This window comes from Thalassophryne amazonica, chromosome 4 (genome assembly GCF_902500255.1).
Source record: "Thalassophryne amazonica chromosome 4, fThaAma1.1, whole genome shotgun sequence".
Taxonomy (NCBI): Eukaryota; Metazoa; Chordata; class Actinopteri; order Batrachoidiformes; family Batrachoididae; genus Thalassophryne; species Thalassophryne amazonica.
This window is the reverse complement of record NC_047106.1, coordinates 116,022,669-116,036,240: the sequence shown is the minus strand read 5'-3', so window position 1 is coordinate 116,036,240 and position 13,572 is coordinate 116,022,669. Positions and strand designations below refer to the sequence as shown.

Here is a 13,572-nt window from a genome sequence, read left to right as displayed (position 1 = left end):
CTTAAAGCGACAGTAACACTCCGTAATCTCTTTGAAGCCCATAAAATTTTCACCAAAAACCATCTGAATTTCTCGAATGGTGTCCACTTGGATGTGCCTCACAGTTTCTGAAAAAATTTTGATCAAGCAAAGCGGCAGTCTGAGCCATTCCTAAACAATGAAAAAAAAAAGACAAGAGGGGTGGACCACTCCTCACTCAAAGCCTGCTCACAGGCGAATGACGCAACCGACAGGTGTGAAAAACTCACGCATGCGCACGAAGGTTCAAGCTTGTCTGACGCAATCACACGTGATTCAAATCCATATGGTTTTTGAAAAAAATAATAAGGTCGGATACTTTTCTAACAGACCTCGTATTCTCTTAAAAAATGACCCCCCCCCCCCAAAAAAAAACACAAATTCCGCCAGGGTATGTAAACTTTTGAGCACAACTGTATCTATCACAATACCACGTGGCAGTAAAAGACATTTGCAGCAGTAACAGCGCCACCTAGTGTATACTGAAGTATGAGGGGAATGACAGATTATAAAAAATTATGACAATGCACAAAATTCAAGGCAAGACTGGAAAGAAAGTGTAATAAAAACATGCTGACATTTGTTTACCGTAATTAAGAAGCAATGCTTTCACAAAACTATGATGTTTTTCTGCACTTTTTTCTGGGGCCTGCCCGAGTGCTATTTTCAGCGTCAAAATGAGACCCGTAGCACCAGAACCATAATAGTTGGCACAAATGTGATGGCAGATTTGGAATCTGTGCATGTTTTTGCCCTAGAAAACATCTTCAGATAATTTTCAATGACCTACCCTGATGAAATACGAACGAAAAAAAAAAGCAGTGCTCAGTGACAAAGCTGGACGGATTCATACTCGCTTGGCGAAAACGCCACCTAGCGGAAATTAGCGATATATCGCAGATCGGCGGTTCTAATTAAACACAAAATGTGGCCAATTAAGGGGATTTGTGAAAGAGACATGATGTGCATCCGTAACTACAGAGGTTATGGGAAGATTGAGAGCGTAGAGATGATGTGTGAGGTGAGCAGATCCAGAGAACAATGAGGACAAAAAAAATGGAGAGAGAGAGAGAGAGAGAGAGAGAGAGAGAGAGAGAGAGAGAGAGAGAGGAGAGAGAGAGAGAGAGAGAGAGGGAGAGAGATCTTATGGCATTTACTCAGCAATGCCTGAGTTGGAATTACTTAAAAATATCAATGCAAATTTGTTACTTTTAATTTTTTAAGTTTGAAATCTTGGCTTCATGCATCAACTATTTAATACCTGTATGGAGTAGAAAGAGAATAAACACTTGTGTACCCTATCACAGAAAAATTGTTTACAGCACGATGACAGAAACTGGTGCTAACTAACCCAACTAACTAACCCAATTCAATTATGAGTATTTCCATCTAATAAATATATGTAGTCCCAACTGATTCAAATTATCATGCATGGATGTGCTTTATTTGAGTTGAGGCTACATATATTTATTACATGGAAATCCTGCTCATAATTTAATTGAGTTCATCCAATGAGTCTTTGTTGTTTTGTTTTTTTTTAAGCGTAACAATAAGTCAGCTGGGCTCCATTCAGCACAAATCAAAAGAGAACACAGACACCTCAGAAGCTTTTCAAAATTACTTGATAAAGAAATAACGTTGATTCAGATGCCCTAACGTTAGCAGGTGTGTTTTCTTACTGAAAGAGCAATGGTGACTCTTTTTGAAAGTGAGTTTTAACATGCACACCATTAACTAATTAACAGCGGAAAGCAAAAGAAAAAAAAATATATATATATCATTCAGTGATCATGAAAATGCATTCAGATTTAGCATATTGATGATGCATTCATCTCATAAATCCTGACCCCTATGAAAGTATCACTCAAAAAAATGACTCACTGGATGAACTCAACTCAATTATGTGCAGGATTACCATCTACAAAATATATGTAGCCAATTCAATTCAATTTATTTCATTTATATAGTGCCAAATCACAACAAAGTTGCCTCAAGACGCTTCACACAAGTAAGGTCTAACCTTACCAACCCCCAGACCAAGCACAAAGGTGACAGCAGTAAGGAAAAACTCCCTCTGAGGAAGAAACCTCAAGCAGACCAGACTCAAAGGGGTGACCCACTGCTTGGGCCATGCTACCAACACAACTTATACAGTATACTTTGTCAACATTAAGCAACATGAAAAGAAGAAATACTAAGGTGATCACCGACCACTAGCCCTAAGCTTCACTAAAAGACCCAGAATTTAAATAAAGCTGAGGCCACGGCCCTCTCTGTTTCCTAATAAAATGAATTTAAAAGGGTAAAAAGCATAGTAACACATTATGCCAGTAAGCCATACAAAAGGGAAAATAAGTGCATCTTAAGTCTGGACTTGAAAGTCTCTACAGAATCTGTTTTATTGATGCAAAAAAACATATCCATGCATGATAATTTAATTTAGTTGGGACTACATATATTTATTACAGGAAATCCAATCCAATGAGTCAGTTTTTTGAGTGTACATTAGGTGTTTTTTAAAAAGTAACTTGGTATCAAATCCATATCACATTTTGCAGTATTGCAGACCGCTACAAAAAAAATACCAATCTCGCGAGCATCAGCAGCATCTCGGCTAACATTCAGATGCGGCTGCCTGTGTTTCTCCTGTTTGAAGGTAAAACACCTCCTTTTGTGCTGTTGTTTTTCCTCTGGTTCAAGCGCATCACCTAACAGGAGCGATAGATTTAATCCATCAACATATTTTGACATGCAGCACACACTAAAACAGATTTTTAGAGAGGTGAAAGGGACATTTGTTGTTTTTAGAATTTATCAACTAGTTGCCTGTATGTAATGTTTCTGTATCAAAAGGCACCCGATGACCAGTATTAGTTTACTAAAATGACGTATACGTAATACCTGATTTTAGGCATGACTTGTTCTTTGTTTACAATTTGTTTTGTTACCATTTATCCATTTCCCAACACTAAAACACTATTTACTAAATTCTTACAGAATAATAAACATTTTAAAAAATGCACCTCACTCGACTGTATGTTCCATTTAATGGAAGGGTTTTGTAGTACCTGAGTCTACACCGGCATTACTGGGCTGCACCATAAAATGATCTGTACTCACATTCTGCTCAGTTACATTAAGCCTTTATTTATACCTAGCAGAGGTGTGATATGTGAGAACGCATACTGATAATCTTCAATGTAACAATGTTAATGTTTGGTATGAGGTAAATAAGCACATGAAGATACAGTTTGGGGACAAATGCAATGTTTTAAACTATGGACTGAGAGAAAACCTGAAAGATTTTGATGATTATATAGCAGGGAAGTGACAACTTATGACAAGAAATCATCTCTACTCACATCACTAAGCATCTAGTTCTATCTACTAATCTACACTGAAAACCTAGAAAACGGCTTTAATCAGGAAATTTCAAATGAAGACTATAAAGCAGTGTGCTTTTCTAGTCAACTACAAACCATCAAATGTATATACCAAACTGACTATAAATGTTTAGATTAAAACTGATATCAGAGTACCACCCCCAATACTGGTTTTAAATTAATAACTTTACAGGGAATGTTTTTCAGTGTCCAGGAAACTAAAATAATAAGAAGAATTCTTATTATTTTATAAAGGTTTGGAAAAAGTGACCAACTTAGACAAATTGTGTCTGTAAATCTTCTCCCAGAGTGTAAAGTGCTCATCTTGGATGCATATCCTGCAGAACTGAACATGCAAGTTTAAAGATGTGTATTTCATAATCAAAACAAGACTGACCTTAAGCACAGGAATATGTTTAAGACCACTGTTAGTGTTTGAAATGGTCACACAGTGTGTGGATGGAGAAAACAGAATGCTCTGAGGATTAACTAAATGGTGATGAAAATATGAGGAAATATGGAAAATTATTTAATCAGTTTTTCTTTTTTTTTTTAAATGGAAAGAGTTATTTACATAATAGAGACAGTAGCAAAAATCATCTTTCAGTTTAAATGTGAAGGTGACTTTATTACCTTTTTTCAATTTGTTAACTTTGATGTATTTACAGTTACTAAGATGCTAGCCATTTTTCCTTATTTGAACCAAGTGTCACTTATTATCATCATCATACAGTATAAATCGAAGAAATCCTAAGAGAAGGGTGTGTCAGAATGCATTGTTACCTCTTCAGGTGTGGTTCTGTTTAAGATGATTCATGTAAAATACTTTGTGTCAATAAAAGTAAAGATATGGTTGAAAAATGTATTGTTTCACAATATCAAAGGAATCTTCTTAGTGCACGACTCCTAAACTCACATTTCACTTGCTCAACCCCCATTTATGCATTCATCTATCACTGGTAGAAGTTAAACACCAAAAGCAATAAAAATAATATAACCAGTGTGTGTTGTTTAGTGTTTAACCGCCACTCACAAAACCCCTGAGTGGCTTTACAAGCCCACAACCTGATAAGTGCTGCCACCAAGTGGTTATTTGAGGCAGCACTTTTTATGTAGGGTTTTGTTTTGTTTTTTTGCTATTTCTGATTGAAATTCAAAGCACACAGTCTGTGTATTAGAGCAGCACTTGAGCCAGAAGAAAGGAAGTTACATCTGTCATGTTACTGTCCAGTAAATGGAGACTCGAAGGGAAGAGACCAAAGCACAACCAAACTCTGGCCCTTTATTTGCCCAAAGGATGCTAAGGACTTCCATTCATTGTCTGCAGGCAAAATGTGCTCAATGAGGATTTCCTTTAGACAACTGCTAGATCACTTGCTGCTCTCTTCACTCCAGCCTGTCCCAAGAAGAAGACAGAAAAAGGACACATGATTGATGAGTCTTTTGTGTAGACGGCAGACTCGCCTCAGATACTGGGGGGGGGGCACACTGGGATTGTATTTGTTTAACTTGTCAAGATGAAGCAACTACAGCAGTGTAGTGTTGAGTCGTTTTACAAAATCAGGAACAAAGAAGACAGCAAGGTATTAGAAAGGAGGAAATGGTCTTCTCAAATAGGGGCATCAACACTCTGGCTGATTAGACAGGATGTGACAAGCTGGACCAGATGTCAAATGGATCATACCGGCCATTTTGAAGCTGGAGACAAACTTATAGAATAACTAGAAGCACTCAGAGAGTGCAAACCTACGCCAAGGCCATAGGGTCACTGACCCTAAAGAGATTCCCTCCTTGGCACAGTGATCTATTCAACAGTTCAGTGTTACAACCAAAACTATGATACGTACACTTTTCTTTCCTTTATATTTGACATCCTTGACCATGAAAACATACTAGAACTTGGAATCACTTTTATGTCTTTATTAGTTCAAAAGTTATTGTATAAAAACGATTTTTCGGTAATGACGGTTTTCTTCTGGATCTAGCTCCATAACATTTGAAGCTACATCAAATCTGATGACACCTTACTGAAGCAGTACAGATTCAGCTACAATTTGGTGTTAGTTCTGCATCTCTAGCAGGGGCGGTCCTGGAGGCGGGCCGACCGCAGGGGGGCACGACCGTGCGGAAAAAAAAAGTCAAAAAAAAAAAACGGGGTGGGGGGTTGTCCTGTTCGTGGTTACGTTACGTTACGGCAGAGCGGTACCCCCACCTTCCCATCCCATGGCGGCTTTCCTCTCACTCATTCCCGCAGCTTCACAGTGCTATAAACAGTAGCGAAGCAAAGACTGCAGCGAAACGAGACGAGTCATTGGATAAGTTCTGGGCTTTGCCCCGCCCATCAGATGCTCAGCGTCTCTGGGGGTCTATGGGGCAGTGGGCTGGTCTCGGCTGGCCCGGACGCTCAGCTTCTGCATGATGATTGGATGATCTGTCTGAGGCTGAATCCCTTTTTGATTGACAGCGAAATGAGCGAATCAGCGATCTTTTGGTGTAAACATCCGTGGGAACATTTTCATTCTTTTCTGAGTTGAACCGGAGACTTTCCTAATCCTTTTAGCAGCATTTTCTTTGTTAAAAACGACTAGCGACAAATCGAGCTTCTATTTCTAGTGTTTTTTTGTTTGTTTTTTTGTAGCTGCTTGTGTTTGGAGACTGACTTCTATCACTCTTTCTGACTTCTATCGCAGTTTCTGTCTCTACCGAGCAGCGGGTGCTGTTGAGCTTCTTCACCGTCACAAAGCAACTCACAGGCGGACAAACTTCACACTAGCCTCGCGCCAATCCCAGGTAGCGAGCTAGCTAGGTAGCAAGCTGCACATAATGGCAGACAATTTGAATGTTGTGGACCGGATTTTGGCGAAGCCATTTGATAGTCTTCCTTACGAAGAAGCCGTGGCTGCTGTCATGGCTTCAGCTCTCAATGGTTTGCAGGCCAAAGTTAAAGCAATAGCTCCCAGTGCAATTTTGTGCATTGCTATGCACACAGACTGAATCTGGTTCTGTCTCAGGGGGCTAAATGCTTATCTGAGTGCAGAATATTTTTTGCATCACTCTCTGGGTTTGCCACATTTTTCTCAAAATCCACAAAGAGGATGTCTTTTCTTGAGTCTGCAGGCTGCTCAAGGTTACCCAGAAATGCTCCTACTCGATGGTATTTCACATCACAGATAGTGAGCACTGTGGCAAACAATTATGATGCCCTCCTGCAAACTTTTGAGATGATCATTGCAGATAAGTCCATGGATGATGACACATTAGACTGTGCCAATTTATTTGTGTTTGTTATTGCAGTAATTAAAACTGGAAATTTGTTCTTGAAAATAGCTGTTGTGAGTTCATTTGTGGGATTGTGGGTGTTCTGGATGAAGTTAGTGTTTTCATGGGTGGTGGGGCAGAAGTGGTGGCCACGTTGGTGTGCGCGGGGGGGGGGGGGGGGGTGCGCACGCAGGGGGTTTCGCCCGGGGAGTAAATCACTCTAGGACCGCCACTGATCTCTAGCTTCATTTGTCACCTCACACTGACACATTTTCTATTTTCCCTATATTTTTGCATATTCTGGATCACCAGATCTGGAATCAGGATCCGATCATCACCAAACTTTGTTGTTTGATAGAACATTTGACTATGTTATACCCTAATTTTTTTCAAGCCTTTCTGCCTTGTTTTTGTGGAGTTTGAAACTAGAATGTCAAAATTCCCCCTATCCCGCAATGGTGAAGAATCCTTTAAAAAATTCCTGGATCCGGATCATGATCCGGATCACCACTAAAATTTAATCAGTTGTTCCTCTTGTCATTTCCAATCACTCCACAAAACATCATCAAAATCTGTTCAAAACTTTTTGAGTTATCCTGCTGACAGACAGACAGACAAACAAACTCGACCGAAAACATAACCTCCTTGGCGGAGGTAAATATACACATATGAACATTACAGTACTGCAATAACATTAGTAGAGGACCTAGCTGAGACATGTCTGTACATCATTTAGGAGACAATAACTCAACTGTTGTAGACTAATACAGTAGTGTTCAGAATAATAGTAGTGCTATGTGACTAAAAAGATTATTCCAGGTTTTGAGTATATTTCTTATTGTTACATGGGAAACAAGGTACCAGTAGATTCAGTAGATTCTCCGGGGATTGGGCAGGCCACTCCAAAACATTAATTTTGTTGGTTTGGAACCAAGAATTGCTCAATTACTAGTGTGCTTGGGGTCATTGTCTTGTTGAAACACCCATTTCAAGGGCATGTCCTCTTCAGCATAAGGCAACATGACCTCTTCAAGTATTCTGACATATCCAAACTGATCCATGATACCTGGTATGCGATATATAGGCCCAACACCATAGTAGGAGAAACATGCCCATATCATGATGCTTGCACCACCATGCTTCACTGTCTTCACTATGAACTGTGGCTTGAATTCAGAGTTTGGGGGTCGTCTCACAAATTGTCTGCAGCCCTTGGACCCAAAAATAACAATTTTACTCTCATCAGTCCACAAAATATTCCTCCATTTCTCTTTAGGCCAGTTGATGTGTTCTTTGGCAAATTGTAACCTCTTCTGCACGTCTTTTATTTAACAGAGGGACTTTGCGGGGGATTCTTGCAAATAAATTAGCTTCACACAGGCATCTTCTAACTGTCACAGCACTTACAAGTAACTCCAGACTGTCTTTGATCATCCTGGAGCTGATCAATGAGTGAGCCTTTGCCATTCTGGTTATTCTTCTATCCATTTCGATGGTTGTTTTCTGTTTCTTCCACGCGTCTGGTTTTTTTGCCCATTTTAAAGCATTGGAGATCATTGTAGATGAACAGCCTATAATTTTTTGCACCTGCGTATAAGTTTTCCCCTCTCCAATCAACTTTTTAATCAAACTACGCTGTTCTTCTGAACAATGTCTTGAACGTCCCATTTTCCTCAGGCTTTTAAAGAGAAAAGCATGTTCAACAGGTGCTGGCTTCATCCTTAAATAGGGTACACCTGATTCACACCTGTTTGTTCCTCAAAATTGACTAACTCACTGACTGAATGCCACACTATTATTATTGTGAACACCCCCTTTTGTACTTTTTTTTTTACTAATAGCCCAATTTAGTGTGCATATCATGAATGCTTTTTCTTGTTGGATTTGTGATAATCTACTGAATCTACTGGTACCTTGTTTCCCATGTAACAATAAGAAATATACTCAAAACCTGGATTAATCTTTTTAGTCACATAGCACTACTATTATTCTGAACACTACTGTATGACCCCAATGACCAACATGGAATATGTGCTAAAATCTCTATCTGAGATGAACTGCCTGAAAATGATCACCCTTTTTCATCCCGAGTGCTACTTCAAATACACCTGTATTTTCTAAACTGTAGCAGCTACAGATTTTCCAAGATATTTAAAATGTTCAGAATGACCAGAACATGTTTGGGAGGGTCACAGAAAAGTGCAAAATTTGTATTTTGATATTTTAGACTACATGTGGAATCATAAAACCTGGATCATTGAAGTTGAACGCTGTTTTAAACACATTTTCTGGGTGTAGTTGGGTTCAGTTTATTCTCAAACACAGTGGACAAAAAAACACAAGCAATCACATTTAAAAGTTGACATACCCCCTGCCTCACTACACACACACAAACAAATCCAATCTGGTTTGAGAAAAAATATTTTATGCATGTTGTATATTTCTGATGTCACAGAGCTGATTCAAGGCGAGACCAAATAACCGTGAGTTCTTGACAAACTTTGTCCGATACATGAACGTATGGAGGGCTGGAGCTTATCCGACATGATTAATGGCATTTTTCATTCAGGTTTTAATTTTCAATCAGTAGACTGGAAAATGAAAATAGTCTACTCTTTCTTTAAAAAGATTACTATAGTGATTATATTGCGAAAAATCTGTTTTATCTACAACCCCAATTCCAATGAAGTTGGGACATGTGTGAAATGGACTAAATGGTAAATGGACTGCATTTATATAGTGCTTTTCCATCTGCATCAGAAGCTCAAAGCGCTTTACAATTATGCCTCACATTCACCCCGATGTCAGGGTGCTTCTATACCAGGCGCTCACTACACACCGGGAGCAATAGGGGATTAAAGGCCTTGCCCATGGGCACTTAGTGATTTTCCAGTCAGGCGGGGACTGGAACCCATGATCTTCTGGACTCAAGCCCAACACCTTAACCACTAGACCATCACCTCCCCTAAATGTAAATAAAAACAGAATACAATGATTTGCAAATCCTCTTCAACCGATACTCAAGTGAATACACCACAAAGACAAGATATTTAATGTTCAAACTGATAAACTTTTTTGTTTTTGTGCAAATATTTGCTCAATTTGAAATGGATGTCTGCAACACAGTCCCAGTCATTGTAAGTATTACACCAACCCTAACCCCAATCATTTCATCACCTGCTGGGAGAGAACACTAAACAAACCGGGTGACAACAGCAGCAGTATGTACTACATAGGGTAACCAATGACCACCAGCATTACTTAACAGTGGTCATGAGGTACATGGCTTATTTCAAGTAAAGGGCAGGACCGCAGACAACAGCAAACAAAACAAAGCTTTCAGGCGTGAGCAATGAGCATGATCAACTTCTACATACTTGTTTATATGTGAGGACCATAATCATCATGAATAATGCAATTTGTTGAAAATCTGGACAACTTTAATGTTGAAGCATTAATTCACTCGTTTTCCCTTGTAAATCAGGTATTTACCCAGGTGTATGCCAGTACGCCAGCCCGAGTGCCACTGAACATGCTGTTTTGCTTGTCACAGCTTTTCCTTCACATTTAATTTGACTCTGTGCAGTAAGCACAAATGGTTGGTGGGGTTGCAGGGAGCGTGGACTGGAGGATTCTGCTGCAGGAACACAGCCAACTGTGATGGTGTTGCTTCCACTACAGGAAACCAGAGTGAAACACCCATTGTCTACACACACACACGATGCATGAATAAAGCTTAAAAAAAATTAAGATTAAAAAAGAGAAAGTGGTGACATGTAGCTGCTTTGTACTGCAATGAATATTTTTTTTTTTTACAACTAATAACTTGTTTTTAATATGGCAGAAATTAGTAATAAAGCTTTTTTAAACATTTTCCCAGAATCCAAGGCGTCACCTTTGAATGCCTCATTTCACTAAGCAACAAACCCAGATGTATGCAATATCCAATGAAAGAGAAAGACACAAACACAGAGAAAATCAAATCCATAAAATATTTGAAAAGCTGAAATCAAAGACTCCCATTCTTATGAGGAAAAAAAAAACAAAAAAAACCCACAACCAAGTTGATAAAATTTATACGTGAGTCAATCAACAGAAAATTTATTTTTCTAGTAAAATCTTATTCTGGCTGACAGATTTCACCATTTGAGTATTTGCTAATGTACTTCATAATAATTACAATCATGGCATCCTCCTTTGTGACAGCAAAATTATATATGCCGGAGCCTATCCCAGTGGTCATTGGGTGAGAGGCGGGATGGACCGCCAGTCCATCGCAGGAGCACATATAAACAAACAAACGCACGCACACATGCCTGAAGACAATTTAGAGTGTCTAATTCACCAAACCAAACCTGCATGTCTTTGGAAGTGCAAGGAAGCCGGAGCACCTGGAGGGAACCCACGCGAACACAGGGAGAACATGCGAACTCCACACATAAAGGACTAGGTGGGAAGCAAACCTGGGACCTTCTTGCTGGGAGGCAACAGTACTAATCACTAATCCACCATGCTACCCCAAAATAGAGCTGCTCTATCGTTTGATGTAGCACATCAAAAATCACCAGATGAAAAAAAGTTTGGCGTTATATTGCAATATAATTGCCATTATATATATTACATCTTGAGAGTATGAGTTGCCACCGACTTGACCCCAGTGCCCTCTGGTGACCATTTTTGGCCGATGAAAACACCAAACTCCGTACAAACACATGAAATCTGGTCACTTTTCAAAGGGGTCAGACTCGTCAAAGTCAATTTAATGTACACTGGTTCATTTTAGGTCAGCTTGGCGTATAAATCTCATTGTTCCAGGCGGTGACAGCTATCAGGTGGCTGTTAGAAGCCAGTTAAGAGACAAAACCAAACCAGCTGATTTCAACAGACAAGCAAAGCAGCCCGAGCGCATTTTCATCATGCAGCCAGTCGTGGAAATTTGAATTCTTGCCTTTGGATTCGCCACTTCTCCGGAAGTGACAGTTGCTGGATTAACTCACTTACTCAACCACTCATCTATATTTTCACTGTCCAAACTCAAATACCTATTTTTCTGTTGTCCAGTTAATTTTTTCCCACATAAAATACATTTGGACCACACAGCAAATAATGCTGAGGTCACTTTAAAAAAAAAAAAAAAAGTAGTATAATGAGCCATCAAAAATTACAGAGATATTGTACAAAATGTAAATATTTTCATTTTATTATTTGCTAAGGCAAATAACGATTTATGATTGTAAAGCAGAATTTGTGTGCAATATTATCCTCAAGGAACCACATAAAGAACTGAAAGCGAAAACATGAAGCTGTAATAAACAATATGAACACGATAACTCACCTTCTGCTCAAAATAAAAGGTTTCATAACTGATGTTCACGTTGGAGTGACTTAAAACAGCGTGTCTGGAGAAAAGTGACTTAGAAGCGATCACATGCAAAGAGCCCAGAAAGAGAGTTAGGAGAGGTATCATGTCCAAAATCACAGCCTTCAGCATTGTTACTGTCAGCAGTCTCTTCCTGCTCCTCACCAAGACCTAAAACTAAGCTTCACATGACTCCTCTGCAGTATCTTTGGAGGTGTGGCACAGACACACGGCCACTTCAACATTTCGCAAACTTTAACTGAAGTGACGTTAGCTAGCTAGCAGCTACCACAAGCGCTGCTGCACTCGCAACGGTTTATGGGATTATGAGTTCTCGCTACGCGGCGCATTCAAGTGGGCGGAGCCAAATAGCAAATCACATACATACGATCAGTGTATCCGGTGTTGCAGTCTGAACGGTATCTGATCAGTGCCCCTGCCTTCACTGCGTTCCGTTAAGATGCAGCCTTATTTCAAAATGGATGAAATATTTTCTCCCTGAAAATTCTATTTGCAACACCCCATTTAGTGACAACATGAAAAAAGATTTTTGCAAATTTATTGAAAATAAAAAAAACTAAGAAATCACATGTACATGAGTATTCTTTTTACACAATACTTTGTTAATGTACCTTTCTCAGCAATTACACCCAAGTGTTCTTGAATATGATGCCACAAGCTTGGTGCACCTATCGTTGGACAGTTTTGCCCATTCCTCTTGCAGCACCTCTCAAGCTCCATCAGGTTGGAAGCGTCTGTGCCCAGCCATTTTCAGATCTCTCCAGAGATGTTCAAACGGATTCAGGACTGAGCTCAGACTGGGCCACTCAAGGACATTCACAGTTGTCCTGAAAACACTTCTTTCATATCTTGGCTGTGGACCAGGTTTTCATCCAGGATGTATCTGCACATTGCTGCATTCAATCTTTTTCATCAGACCAGAAAATTTTGTTGCTCATAGTATTCAGGTCAGAGTCCTTCAGATGCCTTTTGGCGAAATCCAGGTGGGCTACCATGTGCCTTTTACTAAGAAGTGGCTTCAGTCTGGACACACTACCATACAGCCCTGATTGGTGGTTTGCTGCAGAGATGGTTGTGCCTCTGGAAGGTTTTCCTCTCTCCACAGAGGAATGCTGAAGTTGACAGTGACCATCAGGTTCTTGGTTACCTCCCTAAGGCCCTTCTCCCCCAGTCGCTCAGTTTAGACTGGCGGCCAGCTCTAGGAAGAGCCCTGATGGATCAGAGCTTCTTTCATTTACAGATAATGGAGGCCAGTGTGCAGACTGGGACCTTGAAAGCAGCAGAAACGTTTCTGTACCCTTCCCCAGATTTGTGCATCGATGCAAAATTCTCCAAAAATTTTTCACATCGTCATTATGGGCTATTGTGTGTAGAATTTCGAGGGGAAAAAAATGCTTTGGATCCATTTTGGAATAAAGCTGTAACATAAAATGTGGAAAAAGTGGAGCGCTGTGAATACTTTCCAGATGCACCGTACCAATCACATCTCCATCCATTTGATATAGACGTATGTACAGTGCACGTGCACACACA

The 13,572-nt window shown here is 39.7% G+C and overlaps 1 protein-coding gene across 1 annotated transcript in view; it reads right to left on the bottom strand.

Moving 5' to 3' along the window:
- Positions 1 to 12,313, bottom strand: part of prcp (prolylcarboxypeptidase (angiotensinase C)) — a 42,042-nt gene extending 29,729 nt beyond the window's left edge. The window contains exon 1 of the mRNA XM_034168459.1: positions 11,995 to 12,313. Coding sequence (XP_034024350.1) covers positions 11,995 to 12,150 — 156 coding nt within the window. The 5' untranslated portion in view covers positions 12,151 to 12,313. The remainder of the gene's footprint in view (positions 1 to 11,994) is intronic.
- Positions 12,314 to 13,572: the final 1,259 nt, after the last annotated feature.